Below are 22784 nucleotides of genomic sequence, written 5' to 3'. Positions count from 1 at the left end.
GTAGGAATTATTCTTCTCAATCTCAAATTATCAAGGAGCATTTATTCTTCTCAATCTAAAATGATCAAGGAGCATTTATAATGCCAAGTTGACTCATTTGAGGATAATGCGTATTTTAAAAAAAAACTAATAAACCATCTGTCAAGGAGAATTTTACAGAGGTAAGTGTGTGGAAGCAATATGGTTCCGTGTATGGAGGTGAGGACTCCTTGTCCCAATTTTTTTTCCCAATCACAGAAAATTAATGTGAATTTGTGTAAAACCAGGAGTCTTTTTTTAAATATGGGTATTTGTATTGATCACCATCACTATGTTGGATCTATTCTTGATTGAGAACAGATCATGCAACGAATTATTTGTGTGTGTCCAGACTTTTACACACTTTCAAATCCTTCTATGGAAATCCAGGCGACTTATTCACCAGATACAGCAGAAGCGAATTAACAGTCAAATTTCTTATTGGGGTGGCACGGTGAATCAGAAGGGAAGCATTGGCCTCACAGTTCTGAGGTCCCTGGTTCGATCCCGGACCAGCCCTTGTGGAGTTTTCATGTTCTTCCTGTGCCTGCGTGGGTTTTCTCTGGACACCCACATCCAAAAAAACATGCAACATTAATTGGACACTCTAAATTGCCCCTAGGTGTGTTTGTGAGTGTGGCTGTTTGTCTCTATGTGCCCTGCGATTGACAGCTGGGATAGGCTCCAGCACTGCTGCAACCCTTGTGAGGATAAAACGGCTAAGAAAATGGATGGATGGATTTCTTATTGGCGAAAAAATTGACTTCATCATTAAATATGGCTCCTCTATGCCAACTGTCTCTAATTTGTCCTCGTGCCTTTGTTTATCATCACCTTCTAAATGTTTCACAGTATTGGACAAAACTCTGGGTGTCCCGTGCTATAAGACATATTTTCGTCAAAACGCAATTAACTTTCAACAATGCTTTGTTTGACCGGCAATATGGCGACTAAACAAAAATCACGTGATTTTATGACGTAGGGCACGATCGCTATTGTACCCACAGCTCTGCACATCACCCAGTTCTAAAAAAAAAAAAAAAAAGTGGACACCAGCAATTTTGCTCCATTTCTCAAGCATCTTGTCGCCCACTGGAAATGTACCCTTCTTTATCTCTCATTTTCTTCATTCATCAACTCCTCAAAATATATTTATACATATTTTTTTTCATCAACAAAGTTCTGTCCAGTACTGTGACGTTTAATATTGGAAGATTAGATGGCCGAGGTAACGCAAACGCATCACCAGCTAATGGGCGTGTCCCTCTCCTCCAACGAACACGGCGAATGCAGAGTGAAAGTTTTCTTGCAATGTTTTAACCATACGATGCGATATGATGTTTCACCCTAAGACAGGCACACTCGTATCTTTTCATAATGCGCTACCAAGTGTGCATTTTTTTGGGGCTGTGTTTATTATTTTACAACTGACTTTTGTTCAATGTGAAAAAATAAAACCAGGGAGTTGTCTCATCTGGGGTCCAGGACTTCACCCAGATATAGTTTTGCCTGTCCGGTACTTTTTCATCCAGGCGGTCGATTTGAAAGGGGAAAATCTCACTTTATCTCCAGGTAAAATCTGATTTATATGCTGTAGAAATTGTATCTCCGTAGCACTCAGAAACAGCCAGAACGCGGATGTTGCTACGTTTGCTAAAATGGCTCTGTTCGTATCAAAAGATAGACTAGATTAGTTTTGTAAAAGAAACAAGGGCATTCAATTCGTAGTTACAGTATGTAGTCTGTTGCCCGGGGTACCACCTTCAGTCTAAAAACGGCCCAGAGAAAATTTAGTTTTAAGAATCCAAAGTTTTTTCTTGACCATGCACATCTGACAAACGGTAGCCTCAGGCTCCTTATATTGTATGTGTCACTGTAAGTCACTGTTTTGTATAGGTAAAGACACCTTTAAAGTAAGCATAGCTTCACTGGAGAAGAAGGAGCATATCCGCATCCATGTTCCCCCTCCCCTGGACAGAGGAGATGGATCCTTCTTAGTGAGGTACCGCTTGTACAATACAGCACTAACAGGCCTCAAAATTGAGATCTTCCATCATGAAACAGCTGTTTCCCAATCACCCTACATCATCCAAGGTAAGTAGTTTGCCATACATAGAACCGCTGACATGTGTCCAATACAATCCTCTCCAGGTGGCTGGTCAACCTTTTATTTCAGGAACCAATTTTCTCAGAAAATGAGCAAAAATATTAATCCTTCCATTACTCAAGCAGTTGCAATGTGATAATCAACGTTGCTTGTAACTTTTAAGATAAATAGCTTGCATAGCTAACATATAGTAGCTAACATAAGTATTTAAAACGTCACAAAATTTCTCACGAAATATACTTCCCAAGAGTTACTGACCTGAAAATTTCACCAGATGTTGATAACAAACCAAATAATCCATACAGACAAAGAAAGTAGAGCAAATAAACTGAGAAATTAAGTTGTGTGTAAAAATGTTAAATGACTCAATGAAAAGACATCACCTAAAATCTATCAATAATTAAACGGCAAGCCAAACCCTTGTCAGGCCAAATGAATATCAGCTGGTTGTCATTGCCAAGGTGTGAGCCACAATACTGCATGATGGGTAAGAGCAGAGAACTGTCTTGAGACCATCATAAAGTAATTGTTGCAAAACATAACGATAGCATTGCTGACTGCCCCATATCTAAGCTTCTAGATGTTTTAGTGAGCACAGTTGGTACCATAAAGTGTAAGTGGAATGCCAACCATAGAAACATAAATCTGTCTCGATCAGGTGCTCCTAGCAGGATTTCTGAAAGAAGAATCCAAAGAATAACCAGAAGAGTTGTCTGGAGAGCTTCAGAAAGACGTGGTATTAGTAGGTACCACTGTCACAAGGATATTGCACAACTGGTTAGCACATCTGTCTCACAGTCCTAAGGACTGGGGTTGGGATCCCAGCCTGCCTCTGTGTGGAGTATTCATTTTCTTCCGGTGCCTGTATTGGTTTTGTCTGGGCACTCCGGTTTTGTCCATATCCCCGAAACGTGTGGTAGGTTGACTGAAGAATCTAAATTACCCATATGTGTAATTGTGTGAATGCTTGTTGACTTGTACCCTGTGATTGGTCTGGCAACCAGTTCAGGGTGTACCCTGTCTCTTCCACGAAGATAGTAGGTTTAGGCTCCACCTCGCTCGCAACCTGAGTTAGGGTCAGCGGTACAGAAAATGGATGGATGTTGTCATAGGGAAAATGTGGAGTAATGTACTCCAGTACCATTTCCAATATGCACGGTTACCATGCAAGACCACAATGCTGGAAAAAAAGCATATTAAACCTTGTTAAATGTTTGCTGAACAAGATCTGGATAACTCAGTTCAACACTGGGAGAACATTCAGAAGTGTGGTGATCTGACAGCAAAAAAAAAATGGTACTGGTAAAGTTCACATGATTGAAGAAAGGATGAATGGGCAAATGTACAGAGACATTCTTGACAAAAATGTGCTACCATCAACGGGTTAGATGAAAGTGAAATGAGGGTCAGCGGGATAATGATCCAATACATACTGCCAACGAAACTCCAAATAGGTTTCAAAGAAAAAAAAAAGATGGTGGAATGGCCCATTTAATCACCAGACTTGAATCCAATCGAAAATCTATGGTAAGAACCTAAACTCAAGGTTTATAAAAGAAGCCCATGGATTTCAAGATTTGAAGACTGCTTGTGTCGAAGAATGGGAAGAGCAATGCAACTGACTAGTTTCTCCATACAGGAGTCAAACAAAGGCTTTTGTACAATTTATGAAATAAATGGCAGTTGGCGTGTTCAATATTTTTTCCCTGTCTTTTCACATTTTTTTACACACAACTTAATTTCTGATCTTATTTGTTCTACTTTTTTTTGTACATATGGATTACAAAGGTTGTTCCCAACATCTGGTGAAATGGTCATGTCAAAGGCCTCTTTGGAAATATACTTAATGAGATAAATGGTGTTCTGTTAAATACTTATGTCATCCGCTATAGTTAATCATTGATAATTTTAAGATTTACAAACAAAAAACAAAATTTTAATGGCAAATGTGTTCAGATGTTTTGCATGATGCGAATGTGAATGATTCAGGGATGCACACAAAAAAGCATATAATCACTGATATATTTACAAATTTAGGCCAAAGCATAGGACTTGCTCTTAGAGCTTTCAAAAAGAGATCACTTCCTTTACATTTTTTTCAGTTGACAGTAATTTTTCAGTACATCACAATTTTTTTTATGGTGAATTGTAGTGTGGTTAGTCACCTGCACATCGCTGATATTTCCTCTTCTTTTCCTTTCAGCTTGTCCCGTTAGGGGTCACCACAACGAGTCATCTTTTTCCATCTAAGCCTATCTCCTCCATCTTCCTCTCTAACACCAACTGCCCTCATATCTTCCCTCACAACATCCATCAAGCTTCTCTTTGGTCTTCCTCTCGCTCTTTTGCCTGGCAGCTCCATCCTCAGCATCCTTCTACCAATCTACTCACTCCCACACCCCTGGACATGTCCAAACCATCAAATTCTGCTCTCTCGAACCTTGTCTCCAAAACATCCAACTTTGGCTGTCCTTCTAATGAGCTCATTCTAATCCTATCCAACTTGTTCACTCCTAGCGAGAACCTCAGCATCTTCATTTCTGCCACTTCCAGCTCTGCTTCCTGTTGTTTCTTCAGTGCCACTGTCTCTAACCCATACACCATGGCCGGTCCACCGCTGTTTTATAAACTTTGCCCTTCATCCTAGCAGAGACTCTTCTGTCACATAACACAGCAGACACCTTCCGCCAGCTGTTCCAACCTGCTTGTACCCGTTTCTTCACTTCCTTACCAGACTCATCATTCCTCTTGATTGTTGACTCCAAGTATTTGAAGTCGGCTACTGTCGCTATCTCTTCTCCCTGGAGCCTCACTCTTCCCCCTCCACCCCTCTCATTCACGCACATATATTCTGTTTTGCTTCGGCTAATCTTCATTCCTCTCCTTTCCAGTGCGTGCCTTCATATAATTCACTCTAATCATTGCAATTGTTCCTCACCTGCTCCCTGCTTTCACTGCAGATCACAATGTCATCTGCGGACATCATGGTTCACGGGGATTACAGTCTAACCCCATCTGTTACCCCACCAAACAGGAAGGGGCTCAGAGCTGATCCCTGATGCAGTCCCACCTCCATCTTAAATTCTTCCATCACACCTACGGCACATCTCACCACTGTTCTGCTGCCCTCATACATGTCCTGTACTATTCTAACATTTCTCAGGCACAGCAGATTTACACATGCAGTACCACAGTTCCTCTCTTTGTTCTCTGTCATAGGCTTTCTCTAGATCCACAAAGACACAATGTAGCTCCTTCTGACCTTCTCTGTACCTTTCCACGAGCATCCTCAAGCCAAATAATGCATGTGTGGTACTTTTTCTATGCATGAAACCATACTGTTGCTTGCAGATACTTCTGTCCTGAGTCTAGCCTCCACTACTCTTTCCCTTAACTTCATTGTGTGGCTCATCAACTTTATTTCTCTATAGTTCCTACAGTTCTGAACATCCCCTTTGTTCTTAAAAATGGGAACTAGCACACTTTTCCTCCATTCTTCAGGCATCTTCTCGCCCGCTACTAATCTGTTGAATAAATTGGTCAAAACCTCCACAGCCACCTCTCCAAATTGCTTCCATACCTCCACCGGTATGTCAGGACCAACTGCCTTTCCATTTTCCATCCTCTTAGTGCCTTTCTAACTTCCCTCTTACTAATCATTGCCAGATCCTGGTCCTTCACACTTGGCTCTTCTACTCTTCCTTCTCTCTCATTTTCTTCATTCATCAACTTCTCAAAGTATTCTTTCCATCTATTTAGCACACTACTGGCACCAGTCAATACACTTCAATCTCTATCCTTAATCACCTTTTCCTGCTGCATATCCTTCCCACTTCTATTCCTCTGTCTGGGCAACCTGTAGAGATCCTTTTCTCCTTCTTTCGTGTCCAACCTGGTGTACATGTCGTCATTTGCCTCTTGTTTATCCTTTGCCTCCTCTGCCTTTGCCCTATGGCGCATCTCAATGTATTCCTTTCGCCTCTCCTCAGTCCTTTCGGTATCCCACATATTCTTCCCTAACGTTTTTCCTTGTATAACTTCCAATAATTTGGGGTTTCACCACCAACTCTCCTTTTCCCCTTTACTACCAGGAAACACACCAAGTACTCTCCTGCCTGTCTCGCTGATCACCTTGGGTGTAGTAGTCCAGTCTTCCGGGAGCTCCTCCTGTCCACCGAGAGCCTGTCTGACCTCTTTCCAGAAGGCTGCACAAGATTCTTCCTTTCTCAGCTTCCACCACATGGTTCTCTGCTCTACCTTTGTTTTCTTAATCATCCTACCCACCACCAGAGTCATCCTACACACCACCATCCTATGCTGTCGAGCTGCACTCTCCCCTACCGCTACTTTACAGTCAGTAATCTCCTTCAGATTACATTGTCTGCACAAAATATCCACCTGCGTGCTTCTACCTCCACTCTTGTAGGTCACTATATGTTCCTGCCTCTACTGTAAAAAAGTGTTCACTCCAGCCATTTCCATCCTTTTTCCAACATCCACCACCATCTGTCCCTCAAAGTTCTTTCTGGATGCCGTACTTAGCCATCACGTCTTCATCGCCCCTGTTTCCTTCACCAACATGTCCATTACAATCTGCATCAATCACAACTCTCTCTCTGTTTGGGATGATCCGAACTATTTCGTCTCATTCCTTCCAGAATTTCTCTTTCAATTCTAGGTCACATACTACCTGTGGGCCATAGCCGCTAATCATATTATACATAAAGTTTCTTTTGGCTTGTACCTTTCGGGGTCGCCACAGCACATCATCTCAGATGAACGCACATATATGTTTGGCACAATTTTTACGCCGGATGCCCTTCCTGACGCAACCCTTCTCAGGGAGTAGAGGCCCCTGTGGGATACGAACACACAACACCTGGTTTACCAAACCAGTGCTCTAACCACTGAGCTATGGGGCCTTTAATCATATTATAAATAACACCCTCAATTTCAAATTTCAGCCTCATCACTCGATCTAATTCTCGTTTCCCGTCCGAGACATTCTTAGCCAGCTCTTCCTTTAAAATAACCCGTACTCCATTTCTCTTTGTATCTACTCCATGGTAAAATAATTTAAACCGTGCTCCTAAACTTCTAGCCTTACTACAATTCCACCTGCTCTCTTGAATGCACAATATATCAACCTTTCCCCTAATCATCATGTCAACCAACTCCTGAGCTTTTTTTGACATTGTCCCTACATTCAAAGTACCTACACTCAGTTGTAGGCTCTCTGCATTCCTTTTCTTCTTCTGTCGACGAATCCGGTTTCCTCCTCTTCTTTGTCTTCAACCCACAGTAGCTGTATTTTGACCGACGCCCTGCAGGTTAACGGTGGCGGGGTGGTTGTTGTTAACCTGGTCCACAACCGAGCCGGTACTGATACAGTTAACTATATTCACAACATGGTTTTAATCCAGCAGCATTGATTCACATACGGTCAATTGGGCTCTTATTCTTTGCAAAAAAAAAAAAAAAAAAGTAACATTTCATTTAGGCCTTACACGATCAAGATTTTTGGGGACGATCACCAAATTTTGATAAAATGATAACCGATCACAGATCTGATCACAAGATGGAGCACTGTGTCTATTCAAATGACTTGGTCATTTACTGTAAATACTTGCGTACTGTCCATTGAATATATTCAAATTAGATATGCCATGTAAATTGTTCCCTCGCTACAACGCGGTTCATGTTATATGGCCTCACTATTACAGGGATATTTTTTGAGTGTAATTTTTTTTATTGTGTAGAATTTATCTATTTATTTATTTATTTTAAGTGTATGAATTTGCATTGTGTTCTGTATCCTGATTTACTGAGAGGAAACCCTGCATCATGTTCTGTGTTCCGATTGGCTAAAGGACTGTAGACCATTGTCAATTGCCCTAAGTACCTTGGCTGCTGCCCCATGGGCGGCTGGCGGGTCCTGCGATATCTTGGTTTATCTGCATAATTCTACAAAGCCATGATACATTGTGTCGCGGCGTCGGTCACTTAGGGTGCGTGATCGCAGCAACCCCTGACCCTAGCAGCCGGTCAAGTGACCCCGAGCTCAGTGCAGTTCAGTGAAGTTCATTGACCAAGGTTGTCAAGCGATCAAGTGTTAGTGCATCCTCCTCCTTTTTCGCAACACTTGTGTCCACTTCTTCCTCTTCAGGACAAAAAGCCACATCGCGAGCATCAATTAATAATGTAAATTTGGCAAAATGAACGGATTTTGTATTGTACAGGACACATTGTAATGACCTCAGAAACCCAATTGAAACTTCTCAAAAACTCATCTTAAGTTCAATACATTGTCGAGTTGATTAAATATAACTTTGTCAGCTATATTAATCATATAAGAACTAAGTTGTAGCTACTTTGGGGGACCCCTGTGATAAACAACGGTTTTCTGTATTCTTCTCTGGACACCTAACTTTGAGGCTTGCCTTTTTATTCGAAGTATAGCCCTCCCTCCAATTTTTTTTTTTTTTTTAATCTAAAGGGAAAATGTACACTGAAAGAATCCTTGAGCTAAAGTCTCAAGCGTGAATGTATCTTTACTGACAGACACAAAAATTACACTACTTTTGGAAGAGGTCAAAATTTCGGTTGAGGGCCTCCTGTGTCTCATTTGCATATACTCTCTGGTTTTTCTCCAGGTAATCAAGCTTTCTTTCACATTCGAAAAACATGGAACATGGTACAGTGGTACTTCTAGTTACAAAAAAACTCAAGTTACGAAACTCCTCCTTGGAAAAGTATTGTCTCTAGTTCCGGAGGAAATTCTGGATACGAAAGGAAAAAAATGGGCGCTGGATTCCCCAAATTCCACCAAATGTAAACATCCTGAATCTTTGTGTGCAATAAAGCATCTCTCCCATTGACTATCTTCGTAGCATCTTCCATCCCATGGGCCAGGAGGGACGTCAGTCTTTACCCATGATGCACACGCTGTATCTTCGATGCCTTCTGCTTGTCACTCATTGTTCTTGTCACATAGTCACCCAACCCCAAAGATCATGAAAACATTTTTAAAATTATTCTTTACATGATGTACTTTGCTTATTTTTGGTGGGAGAGAGGTCGTGGGTCTTGGAGCTGATTATGCTATTTACATGTAAATTGTGCCTCTACTTACAAAAAATTCACATTATGAAACAACTTTTGTAATGGATTAGTTTTGTAAATAGAGGTACCACTGTAGTTTAATTGAAGACTGAAAACGTCGAAAGGTCATGGTAAATAGTTGCCTGTCCATATGTCCTGTGATTGACCAGTCCACCCTCTCATAAAGTCGGTTCAGCTCGGATATGCCCTAACCTATATGAGATCAATGGCTGTGTGTTTCATTGTGTGCATCTCTTATTTGTGGATGTGAGTGCAAATAGTTGTTTTGACAATTTGTGCTCAGTGATTGGCTGGCAACCAGCTCAGGCTTGCACCCCACCTCCTGCCTGAAGTCATTTGAAATAGGCGTCAGTGTGAACAAGCGATTAAGAAAATAAATAGACGGATGGATGGATGTGATGCTGATTGTTGTTTGTGTGCTGTGCACCTCACTGAATAAATCCACTTATTGTTGGGTGAAGTATTATCCATCTATCATTATCACTTATCCTCATTAGGGTCATGGGTGGCTTACCCCAGCTGACTTTGGGCGAGAGAAATGATTATACTCAGACTCGCTAGTCACAGGGGACTTATAGACAAACAACCATTCACACTTATTTACACTCCTATCATTGTTTAGAATCTTCAATTAACCTACTCTTTATATTCCTATACTTAAAATGACACTTGTAAAAAGTATCTTATTTTTAGACAATTTTCTCTTGTATAAAGCTAGTTTTTACTTGAAATCAGGAGGGGGAAAAAACACTAGTTGCATCAGAAAATAAACTAATTTCAACTAAAATATATCTTGAAATAAGTACAAATTGTCTGAAAATAAGTTCATTCTTTCGTAATGAATCCTATTTTATATGTAATCATATTAACTTTGACTAGAAAAAGACAAATATTTATGGTAAGACTTCTCGGTTTTGGAGAGTACCATACACATTTTCCGAATGTGGGAGATAGACAGAGTACCAAGAGAAAACTCATGCACTTTGAAAAATTGAACTCTTCACATGAAGACATTTGGTTTGATTAGAGAACCTCTGGACTGTGAGGCAGATGAACACTATTCCGTCGAGCTGCCTATTTTGTACGACCAATTATTTTCAATCTCTAGGTCCAGTCTATGATGAATACTGTGACTGTCCTGAACCTGATGACTCTGCCTGGCAGAGTGCCATGCAGTGTCCACTTGAAGAGCCTCAGATTGAGGCAGACTTTACATCTTTTCCGACGATCAACCTGCAGCATCTCAGGGAGCAGGGGCCTCAAAGATTTTCAAACAGAGGCGGTATCATTCACTATGCCATCATCAACAATCGTCTGTTCCGCCGAACACTGGGAAAATACACAGACTTCAAGATGTTCTCTGATGAAATGCTGCTATCCCTGACAAGGAAGGTATGTACGTACTGTATGTCACAATGTTTGAACCTAGAAAATCGTCCTGTTTCAAGACTGCCTCCCATCCATTCCATTACATTATCTTATTCAAGGTCAGGCCAGAAGGGCAGCAACTTAAGTAGGGAAGCCCAGAGATCCCTTTTCTCAGTCATTTCATCCAGCTCCTCCAGGGGATCCAAGGTATTCCCAGGCTAGTTGGAGGAGGTCACCTTTCCACTGTGTCCTGGGTTTTCCCTGGTGCCTCCTCCCGGTGAGACATGCCCAGAACACTTCACCTGATACTACCTAATCAGATGTCCGAGCCACTTCATCTGGTTCCTCTCAATGTGGAGGTGCAGTGGCTTGACTTTGAACCCCATCCAGATAACCAAGCTTCTCACCCTATATCTAAGGGAAAGGCTAAAATGCTCTTTGGGGGAAGATTTATTTCGGCTGCTTGTATCTGTGATCTTGTTCTTTCGAGGGAGTGTAGGAACATAACTCAATCTGTAAATCAAGAGATATGCCTTTCGGCTCAGCTCCCTTACCATGACAGGCCAATACAGAGCCTGCATCACTGTAGATGCCACACCGATCCATCTTTTGATCTCCCACTCCCTTTTTCTCTCACTTATGAAAAAGAGTCCAAGTTACCTGAACTCCAATTGGAGCTGAATTCCTTCTTCGAACTGCAGAGGGTACTCCACTGTTTTCTGACTGCGGACCAGGGTCTCAGATCTGGAGGAGCAGTTTTTAATCTAGGGCTGGGCGGTATCTTCTAAAAAAAAAAAAAAAAAGGAAAAAAAAAATATATATATATATATATACTTTTTCATGTAAAAAAAAAAAACAAGTCATTTTTTTTTCTTTTTTTCCCATGACATAGTCTCTCCAGCGTGTCCTCATGGACAAGTTGTAAGTTTCATTTTGAAGGGTACGCAGTGTAAATAAGCATTTTGGCCTGAAAGGTAACTTCGTACAAGACTGGTGTAAAACAAATGAAAGTGAAACGAGATGTTATTACAAAGTGAAACAAATGGAACCAAATGCTAGAGAAAATGTTGATTGCTTTACCTCACCACTGATTAGGCACACTGTTTGTGATTTCGATTTTGTGAGACTGTTGTGAAATCTGTCCCAATTCATTGTGAAGTAAAGTTGCTAGTTTGACCTTTGAAGTTTTAGCTCATTTATAAGATTGTCTTTCTTTCTTTCTTTTTGGTTCTTTCTTTCTTTCTTTCTTTCTATTATAGTAAAATAATTTATATTTTGTGGCTGTCATCAGCTCTTGTATTGGTTTGAAGACACAAATAATTGCAAAAATCCATCAATGCAAGAGTACAATCATTTAATTTTGTTGCCTCAGTGTTGGCATATATGTTTTATCATTTCACACTCACATTTGAAGCTGTGAGTGGGAGGGAGCACCCAAGACTTGTACACATTGCAAAAGCCTCCTTGACACAATACAATCACATTCCAAGTGTTGCACTGAGACGACTGGTCATTTATTTTAACAAAGTTTGTCCGCACTGCCATTGGGCACAAGCATGTATTTGTGCATTCTCATTTGTTGGTTTTCGGCCCTTACTTCCCGGAGAAGACTGTAGGCATCAAAACTGGGAACCAAAATTGTTAAATTTGAACGATTCCAGGAGAACCACAATGTTAGTCCTGGTGCTAATCAGTTCTCAATGCCCATCCCTAGTAGAGAACTTGTCCACTATTCCATGGCCAGGACAAAAACCACAATGCTTTACCTAAATCCGAGATTTGACTACCTAATGGACCCTGTCAACAATCCCTGAATACACTCTACCAGGGAGGCTGAGTCAGGTTCCCCCTTTATTTGTTATACGTCCTCTGGTCCCCCTTTTTAAAAAGGGCACTACCACCCAGGTCCTCGAATCCAGCGGCAATGTCCCCTATGTCCATGCGACGTTGCAAAGGCGTGTCAACTAGGACAGCCTAATAATTTCTGGTGCTTTTAGGAAGTCCAAGAGTATCTCATCTATCCCCTAAAGGCCCTGCCACTAAAGAGGTTTTTCACCACCTTGGTGACTTCAACCCCAGTTTTAGAATCTGCCTCAGAGCTCTCAGACTATTTTTTCTCCTGGTAGTGGTGCCTGTAGACTTGAAGTCTTCAAAATATTCAGTATCCTGGTGACAAGTCCACATATAGACACGCTTATGTCTGAATATGTTTGCTTGGGACGATCCATTACAACCACAGAAATCCAACAAGAAAACGCTGCTCGGGTTCTGATCGGGTTGGCGTTTCTTTCCAATCACCTTTTCAGGTCTCACTGCCATTGCCCAAGTTAGCATTGAACTCCCCCAGCAAATTGAGGAAGTACTCAGTAGGTGTGCCCTCCAGCACCTACTCCAAGTACTCTAAAAAAGTTGGATACTCTGAGCTTCTGTGTAGTGCACAAGCAATAATCAGGACCCCCTCCTTAAGCTGTAACCTGATCGTGATGGAGGGGGTTGTGTGTCCCAATGATCCTAGGAGCTAAGTTCTCTAGGTAACTCATGCCACTGGTGGGGTCACCCATGGCAAACACCTTCTACGTGAGGGACCAGACAATGTACGGCTCCATAAACCCCTATGAAGAGTAAAAAATAGTGTATTCAGGTTTCCTCTTCCCAGGCGCGGGTGACTGGGGCTCCGCTCGTGAGCCAGGCCTAGTGGCGGGGCTGAAGGCGAGCGCCTGGTGGCTGGGCCTGCACTCATAGGGCTCAGCTGGGCACAGCCTGAAAGGGTAACATGGGTCCCCCTTCCCATGGGCTCACCATGTGTGAGAGGGGCCATAGGGGTCGGGTGCAATGTTAGCTTCGCGATACCCGAAGGCGGGGACCTTGCTGATTTGATCTGATCGCTGGCTACAGAACCTAGCTCTAGGGATATGGAATGTCACCTCTCTGGCAGGGAAGGAGCCTGAGCTGGTGCGTGAGGTTGAGAAGTTCCGACTAGATATAGTCTGACTCGCCTCTACACTGGTACCAGTCCTCTTGAGACGGGTTGTTACATTCTGGAGTTTCCCACAGTGAGAGGCGCCAAGCAGGTGTGGATATACTTATTGTTCCCAGCTCGGCGCCTGTAAGTTGTAGTTTACCCCATTTGATGAGAGAGTAGCTTCCCTCTGACTTTGGGTCAGGGGACAGGTCCTGACTGCACCAAACAGATCTGAGTACCTACCCTTTTTGGAGTCCTTAGCATGAGTGCTGGAGAGTGCTCTTTCGAGGGACTCCATCATTCTGCTGGGGGAATTCAATGCCCACATGGGCAATGACAATGAGACCTGGATTGTGTGTGATTGGGAAGAATGCCCCCCCGACCCCATCAAAACCGAGTGGCGTTCTGTTACTGGACTTCTGTGCTCATCACAGATTGCAATAACAAACACCGTGTTCAGGCATAAGAGTGTCCACATATGCACTTGGCATCTTTGTGGTTGTGTCATCGGACTTTCTGCCGCATGTATTGGACACTCTGGTGAAGAGAGTGCCGGAGCTGTCAACTGATCACCACTTGGTGATGAGTTGACTCCGATGTGGGGTAAGATACTAGTCCAACGTGGCCCAAACATTCTGACGGTCTGCTGGGAACGGCTGGCAGATTTCCCTATCAGAAGGAATTTCAACTCCCACATCCGAAAGAACTTTGCTAATGTTCCGGGGAAGTGGGGGACCTTGAGTCAGAGTTGTCGATGTTCCACACCTCCCGTAAGGTGGTCGGTGCCTGGTGTGGCGGCAACCTCTGAACACATTGGTGGACACCAACAGTGAGGGATCCCATCAAGCTAAAAAAGGAGTCCTGTCGGGCATTTCTATCTTGTGGGACTCATGAGGCAGCTGATAGTTACCGGTTGGCCAAGCGGAATGCAGCTTTGGTGGTCGCTGAGGGAAAAAAATGGGCGTGGGAGGACTTTGGTGAGGCCATGGAGAACGACTTCAAAACGGGTTTGAGGAAATTCTGGTCCATCGTCCGGTGTCTCAGGAAGAAGCAGAGTCTGGCTTCTCTGAGTCTGGCTTTTCTAGCTTTGGGGTTGAGATCATCAAGTTGGTTAAAAACGTCTTTGGTGGCAGGGCCCCGGGGGTGGATGAGATTAGCCAGGACTTCCTAAGGGGTCTGGATATTGTGGGGCTGTCCTGGTTAATATGCCTCTGCAACTTCGTGTGGATATCTGGGACAGTGCTTCTGGATTGGCAGACTTGGGTAGTGGTCCCCCTTTTTAAGAAGGGGGGCTGGACAGTGTGTTCCAAACTACATTGGGATCATACTCCTCAGCCACCCTGATAAGGTCTATTCAGGGATGGTGAAGAGGAGGTGTCCATCGGGAAGTCGAATCTCAGATTCAGGAGGAGCAATGGTTTTTGTCCTGGGCGTGGAACAGTAGACCAGCTCTACACCCTCGGCAGGCTTATTCACGAGTGAGGGAAGAATGGCGCACGAGATCGACAGGCGGATCGGTGCACTGTCTTCAGTGATACAGACTTTGTATTGGTCTATTGTGGTAACGAGGGAGCTAAGTCGAAAGGCGATACTCTCAATTTACCAGTTGATCTACGTTCCTACCCTCACCTATGGTCACGAGCTATGGATCCCGGATACAAACAGCTGAATTGAGTTTCCTCCGCAGGGTGTCCGGGCTCTCCCATAGAGATAGGATGTGAAGCTTGCTCATCTGGGAGGGGCTCAATGTCGAGCTGCTGCTCCTCTTCATTGAGACGAGCCAGGTGGCTGGGGCATCTAATCCAGATGCTTCCCGGACATCTCCTCTGTGAGGTATTCGGCCGGTTTGGGAACTCCTCTGGATCCCTCCGGAAGAGCTGGATGAAGTGGCTGGGGAACAGGAAGTCTGGGTATCCTGCTCAAGCTACTGCCCCTGCAAGCCTACCCGTAAAGGTGGTAGAGGATGGATGGATGGATAGATAGATTATCTATCTATCTATCTATCTATCTATCTATCTATCTATCTATCTATCTATCTATCTATCTATCTATCTATCTATCTATCTATCTATCTATCTATCTATCTATCTATCTATCTATCTATCTATCTATCTATCTATCTATCTATCAGCCCTTACCTGAAGACAAAGGGATTCTATCCACTCGTCTACTGGGGTGAAACCCCAACATTCAGGCATCATGCTTGGTGCCAGTCAGTAGGCTAAGACCTGCTCGGTGCCCCTCACAGTGGGAAACTCAAGAGTGGAAGCTGTGTTTTGATGTAACTCCCACTATGTTCAGTTGGAACTTCTCACCCTCACACATCAGCTAAGGTTCTTTCCCTGCGATAGAGGGTACGTGCTAGATTTCTAGAGCCAGCTTCTGTAGCTGGGGATTGGACTGCCAAAGTCCTTGCTTTTGTCTCCCACCCACTATGTGACCTAGCAGTATACCCCTTTGGCCCCTCCCACAGGAGGTGAGCCCGTGGGAAAGGGAAGCAACAATTCCTTTTCAGTGCCCGCCTGTGCTCCATCATTGCAGGCCCGGCCAGCAAGTGCTCACTCGCCATTAACCCTCACCTACACCCGTGGCTTCGGAGGGCGGGCTCAGATCGGAACCCTGCCAGGGGCATGAAGCTCCAGACAGCTTAGCTCCTAGGATCACTGAGACACATGGACTTCTCACCATCAAAAGAGCTCTAGGAGGGGTTAAGAGGACTATTTGATGAGAATCTATTGACATTGCTTGGTAACTGACTGAATTGTTTGTCTCCCGCTGTGAAGGTGAGGCTGCCTGATGTCGAGTTTTACATCAATGTTGGTGACTGGCCTTTGGAAACGAGACCAGCTGATGAAAGTCCTATTCCAGTCTTGTCCTGGTGTGGTTCCACAGACTCTCGAGATATTGTCCTCCCCACCTATGAGCTCACACATTCCACTCTGGAGACCATGAGAGGCGTGACCAATGACCTGCTCTCCATTCAAGGCAACACAGGTAACAAACTCATGAATCACAGTAGGATTTGATGAATGGTAATTCGGGACACCATGGTGACCCATCTAATGCACAGTTTTGGGTTTATAGTTCAATTCAAGATGAGACTTATTTCGCTCAATTCTACAGGACATGACATCTATGACCCATCCAACAATGAAGTATTTGTTTGCGTCTCGACTTTTATACGCTTTCAAACTCTTCTGTGTAAATCTCAACGACATATTCACTAGATACATGTGTATATTCAGCAGTCCAAGGTAGGGAAGCGATTTAACAGTCAATTGGAGAGAACATCGACTTTGGCATTAAAAATGGATCCTCTATGCAAAGTTTCTCTAATTTTTCCACGTACCGTTGTTTATTATCACCTTCTAAATGTTTAACGGTTTCGGATAAAACTCTGGGTGTGATGCTATCAGACATATTTTCGTTTAGTCCTAACAGAATTAACATTCAACAATGCTTTGTTTGACTGGCAGTATGGCAGAGTGAATGAAAATCACGTGATTTTATGATGTAGGCACATTCCCTCTATTCATGTAATATTTCGCAGACATAAACCACAATGTGTAATAGTTACCATCATGGGACAGACTTTATCATTTCGAAAAAAACTGCAAACAAAATATTTTCATCCGATTTTCAGTAGAACTTTAAGATGCATACCATCTCAACAGAAACTTCAGAGAACATGATTCTTCTAGTACTTCATTCAAAAATGGAAAGAAAATTTTAAATATCTTGTGCTATTTAGAAAATATGGATCATGAAAAATTTGACAGTTTTCAAATATTGCCGTATTTTTATATTTTTAAAAATGTTTTATATATATATATATATATATATATATATATATATATATATATCAGTGGTTAGAGCACTGGTTTGGTAACCAGGGGTTGTGGGTTCGTATCCCACTGGGGCCTCCACTCTCGGAGAAGGGTTGCGTCAGGAAGGGCATCCGGCGTAAAAATATATGTTCGTTCATCTGAGATGACACACTGTGGCGACCCCGAAAGGGACAAGCCGAAAGAAACGTACTTAATATATATATATATATATATATATATATATATATCAGTGGTTAGAGCACTGGTTTGGTAACCAGGGGTTGTGGGTTCGTATCCCACTGGGGCCTCCACTCTCGGAGAAGGGTTGCGTCAGGAAGGGCATCCGGCGTAAAAATATATGTTCGTTCATCTGAGATGACACACTGTGGCGACCCCGAAAGGGACAAGCCGAAAGAAACGTACTTATATATATATATATATATATATATATATAGAGAGAGAGAGAAGAGAGAGAGAGAGAGAGAGAGAGAGAGAGAAGAGAGAGAGAGAGGAGAGAGAGAGAGAGAGAGAGAGAGAGAGAGAGAGAGACTCTCTCCTCTCTAGAGATCTCTCTCTCTAGAGAGAGAGAGAGAGAGAGCTCTCTCTCTCGAGAGAGAGAGAGAGCTCTCTCTCTCTCTTCTCTCTTTTTACTTTTCCTTCATAACAGATTTCAGATTCGAATTTAGCATAAAAACATCAGCAAAACAAAGCAACAATGAAAAAAATGATCAAATCAAAAACCTGCTCTGGAGCATTATCTTGCTGCCATGAGCATGGTCACCCTCTAATCAATTCAGACTCGACTTCACTATACTGTATAATTATTTGTGACGTCTGCATGTGCAGTGCCTTTTACACCATGTTGGTCTATTAGTCTGGGTTGTAGGCAAGTTTGAAGCCCATGGCTTGCTTGCATAAAGCCTTCGTAACTGAAGAGTACTCTTACCTTACAACACAACAGATAAGAATCCTCTTACGAGCGTGCTTTACTGCCTCGAGTAAGCAAACTCAAGGGTGAATGGCTCTGTAAAAGCATGCCCATCTCCCTGCTGATTACACACAAAGCCAAAGAACTTTTTATCAACAATACTTTTATACAATTATAGTTTATATTTTTAATAACCATAAATTTCACAGTCATTATGATCCACCTACTACATTGGTAAGCTTTGGCACTTATTATTTAAGTGGAAAGACACGATCCTATAAACTGAAATATCACGATCTACCACAATCAGTCAATCCAATAGTAGTCATGGAATTTTGAATTGACTATCGGGAAAGTCATGGAAAATTCATGAAATTTTGATTTTCTGGAAGTGTACGAACCCTGGGCACACATTGAAGCATTGATGGGGATGTTTCAGGATGGCTGGAAGTTTACAAAATATATGCACATGCGCATTACTCACAAAGGGACTTTGCAGCTCCGGGAGTGCTCAGACCATCACACCGGTCCCATGCCTGGATAAATGCAGAGGCTTGCGTCAGGAAGGGCATCTGGCTTAAAACTTTGCCATACAAATGTGAGCGTTCATCTAAAGAATCCCATACCGGATTGGTGTTGGCCCGGATTAACTGCAACCGCCCCTAGCACCGTTAACCTGATGGGGGTGGGTGGGGGGGTGGTAATTCAGTTACTGTGGGTCAAAGAAAAAGAAGAGTGGGAAAACGGATTCATCAACAGAAGAAGACGAGGAATCCACAGAGCCTATAACAGAGTGTAGAGATTTTGAATGTTGGTACTATGATAGGAAAAGCTCAGGAGTAAGTTGACATGATGATTAGGAGAAAGGTTGATATACTTGTGCATCCAAGACAGGAAGTGGAAAGGTCATAAGGCTAGAAGTTTAGGGGCAAGGTTTAAATTATCTAACCATGGAGTAGATGGGAAGAGAGTTGGGAGTATGTGTTATTTTAAAGGAAGAGCTTGCAAAGAACGTCTTGGAGGTGAAAAGATTGAGTGATGAGGCGGGAACTTGAAATTGAGGGTGTTTTATATATATATATATATATATATATATATATATATATATATATATATATATATAGTGTGATTAGCAGCTATGCCCCGCAAGTAAGATGTGCCGTAGAGTTGAAAGAGAAATTCTTGAAGCAACTAGATGAACTAACAATGAGCATCCCAGACACAGAGAGTTGTGATTGGTGCAGATTATAATGCACATGCTGATGAAGGAAACGAGGAAGAAGTGATGCGTAAGTACGGCATCCAGGAAAGGAACTTTGAGGGACAGATCGTGGTGGGCTTTGCAAAAAGGATGGAAATGGCATTAGGAAACACCTTTTTCCAGAAGAGGCAGTAACATAAGCTGACCTACAAGAGTGGAGGTAGAAGCACGCATGGATTACATTTTGTGGAGACGATGTCACCTGAAGGAGGTTCCTGACTGTAAGGTAGTGGTAAGGGAGAGTTTAGTTCGACAACATGGGATGGTGGTGTGTACGAGACTCTGGTGGTGGGGAGGAAGATTAAGAAGACAAAGGTAGAGCAGAGAACCATGAGGTGGAAGCTGAGAAAGTAAGAATATCAAATATCGGCCTTTGGAAAGAGGTGAGACAGGCTCTTAATGGACAGGAGGATCTCCTGGAGGACTGGACTACAACAGCCAAGGTGAACCCCCAAAATACAGGAACTCATACAAGGAAAGAGGTTAGCAAAGAAGTGGGACACTGAAAGGACTGAGGAGAGGCAAAAGTAATACATTGAGATGCGATGTAGGGCAAAGGCAGGGGTGGCGAAGGCGAAACAAGAGGCATATAATGACATGTACACCAGGTTGGACATGAAAGAAGTAGAAAAGGATCGCTACGGGTTGGCCAGACAGAGGGCTAGAGATGGGAAGGATGTGCAGCAGGTCAGGGTGATTAAGGATAGAGATGGAAGTGTTTTGACTGGTGCCTGTAGTGTGCTAAATAGATGGAAAGAATACATTGAGAAGTTGATGAACAAAGAAATTATGAGAGAGGAAGAGTAGAAGAGGCAAGTGTGATGGACCAGGAAGTGGTCTTGAGAAACACTATGACACATGACCAAGAGAGAAACTGTGGTACTGCATGCGTAAATCTGGCGTGGGAGAGAAACATATCAGAATAGTACAGGACATGTATGAGGGCAGCAAAAAGCAAAACAGTGGTGAGGTGTGACATGGATGTGACAGAAGAAATTAAGGTGGAGGTGGGACTGCATCAGGGATCAGCTCTTAGCCCCTTCCTGTTCGCTGTGTACATAAATAGGCTGACACATGAGGTTAGACTGGAATCCCCTTCGACCATGATCTTCACAAATGACACTGTGATATGCAGTGAAAGCCAAGAGCAGGTGGAGGAACAATTAGAATGATGGAGGCATACACAGGAAAGGAGAGGAATGAAGATTAGTCGAAGCAAAACTGAATATATGTGCGTGAATGAGAGGGACAGAGGGGAAAGAGTGATGCTGCAGGGAGAAGAGATAGCGAGGGTAGAAGACTTCAAATACTTGGGGTCAACAATCCAGAGAAATGGTGAGTGTGGTAAAGAACTGAAGAAATGCGTCCAAGCAGGTTGGAGCAGCTGGTGGAAGGTGTCTGCTGTGTTATGTGACAGAAGAGTCTCTGCTAGGATGAAGGGCAAATTTTATAAAACAGTGGTGAGGCCGGTCATGATGTATGGATTAGAGACGGTGGAGCTGAAGAGACGACAGGAAGCAGAACTGGAGGTGGCAGAAATGAAGATTTTGAGGTTCTCTCTTGGACTGAGCAGGTTGGGTAGGATTAGAAATGAGCTCATTAGAGTGGCAGCCAAAATCGGATGTTTTGGAGACAAGGTTTGAGAGAGCAGACTTTGATGGTTTGGACATGTCTGGAGGTCAGGGAATGAGTTTATTGATAGAAGGGTGCTGAGGATGGAGCTGCCAGGCAAAAGAGTGAGAGGAAGACCAAGAGAAGCTTGATGGATGTTGTGAGGGAAGATATGAGGGCAGTTGGTATTCGAGAGGAAGATGCAGGAGAAAGGCTTAGATGGAAAAAGATGACTCGTTGTGGCGGCCCCTAACGGGACAAGCCGAAAGGAAAAGAAGAAGAACAAGATGGGTCTCAAGAAAGTGAAAAGTCCAAGTGATTGTGCTATTAAGTAGCTGAAGTTTTTTTTTAACGTAACCTCCACTACACTATACAGACAACAGTTTCTATGTACAGCAGAGAAAGAGAGTGGAGTGGCAGGGGTGTGTGTGGGAGAAGGGTAATGGACCAAATCTTCCAAGCCATTCACTGATTTAGACCAGAGAAAACTAAGATCTCTTTGTCACAATCTCTTTCAGGTCCCTCATGGGCAAACAAAACAGATCGGGCATTTTTCCGTGGCCGCGATAGCAGAGAGGAGCGTCTGCAGCTGGTTTCTCTGTCCAAGAAACATCCTGAGCTTCTGGATGCTGGAATCACAGGATGGTTCTTTTTCAGAGACCGAGAGAAACATGTTGGCAAAGTGCCACTTGTTGGATTCTTTGATTTCTTTCAGGTGGGGTGTTCAGTCCACAGAACCACTGGTGGAAGCATTCAAGTTTCTTATTCATTGTGTTTTATTCTCCTCAGTACAAGTACCAGGTGAATGTGGATGGCACAGTGGCAGCGTATCGTTTTCCTTACCTGATGCTTGGGAACAGCCTGGTTCTCAAGCAGGACTCTCACTTCTATGAACATTTCTACAGTAGTCTGAAAGCTGGGACTCACTATGTCCCCTTCAAAAGGAACCTGCTGAACTTGTTAGAAAAAATCCAATGGGCCAAAGAGAATAACGCCGAAGCACAAAAAATCGCCAGTGCGGGTCAGGCTGCGGCCCGTGAGGTGCTGCAGCCCACCAGACTCTACTGTTACTATCAGCGAGTGCTGCTGATGTACGCCCAACGGCAGGCGGGTCAGCCGAGCCGCCACGCTGACATGCAGCTGGTGCCTCAGTCTGATGAACACATAACTGTGTGCAAGTGTCAGCGTAAGAGCCACAAAGAGGAAAAGACTGTCCCAGATGAACTCTGAGACACCTTCATCATTTGAAAACCTCCCAAACATTGATCATGTTTGTAGGGTCGGTGAAGGGGCGTGTGAATATTGATATTAGGTTGTAAAATTTTAAATGTTTTGAAAGATCAGTTTTGAAAATGAATGACAGACAAAAAGCGTTTTCTACACAGGTTAATGGTCTTTATAAGAATGTTTTTTGTTACAATATGATTACATATGTTTGACTGATGTACTGCTTTTTATGTAATTTATAAGTGAGTCATCATTTTCAAATCAATCTTTTTATACTGTTGCATGTACAGAAATTTTTAACGAGCAGACTTCCATTAAATTGGCCATATTTTGAGATTGGCAAGTTTAAGAAA

General features: G+C 43.0%; 1 protein-coding gene and 1 long non-coding RNA gene across 3 annotated transcripts in view; one reads left to right on the top strand and one right to left on the bottom strand.

Moving 5' to 3' along the window:
* LOC133501886 (uncharacterized) overlaps nucleotides 1-2572 on the bottom strand; it is an 11542-nt gene extending 8970 nt beyond the window's left edge. The window contains exon 1 of the long non-coding RNA XR_009795303.1: nucleotides 2384-2572. This is a non-coding gene — a long non-coding RNA (uncharacterized LOC133501886). The remainder of the gene's footprint in view (nucleotides 1-2383) is intronic.
* On the top strand, nucleotides 1244-22784 carry poglut3 (protein O-glucosyltransferase 3). 2 transcript variants are annotated; one of them, XM_061822020.1, is made up of 6 exons: nucleotides 1244-1590; nucleotides 1915-2112; nucleotides 10356-10639; nucleotides 16361-16571; nucleotides 21723-21919; nucleotides 21994-22784. In XM_061822020.1, the coding sequence occupies exons 1-6, from the start codon at nucleotides 1353-1355 to the stop codon at nucleotides 22432-22434; spliced, it is 1569 nt and encodes a 522-aa protein (XP_061678004.1). In that variant the 5' UTR covers nucleotides 1244-1352; the 3' UTR covers nucleotides 22435-22784. The 2 variants fall into 2 exon arrangements, with proteins under 2 accessions (XP_061678004.1, XP_061678005.1); XM_061822021.1 differs by lacking the exons at nucleotides 1244-1590; nucleotides 10356-10639 and having other exon boundaries at nucleotides 1940-2112.

The sequence above is a fragment of the Syngnathoides biaculeatus genome, chromosome 6 (assembly GCF_019802595.1).
Source record: "Syngnathoides biaculeatus isolate LvHL_M chromosome 6, ASM1980259v1, whole genome shotgun sequence".
Taxonomy (NCBI): domain Eukaryota; kingdom Metazoa; phylum Chordata; class Actinopteri; order Syngnathiformes; family Syngnathidae; genus Syngnathoides; species Syngnathoides biaculeatus.
Note: the sequence above shows the minus strand (reverse complement) of the source record. Positions and strands in the feature narration are given on the sequence as shown.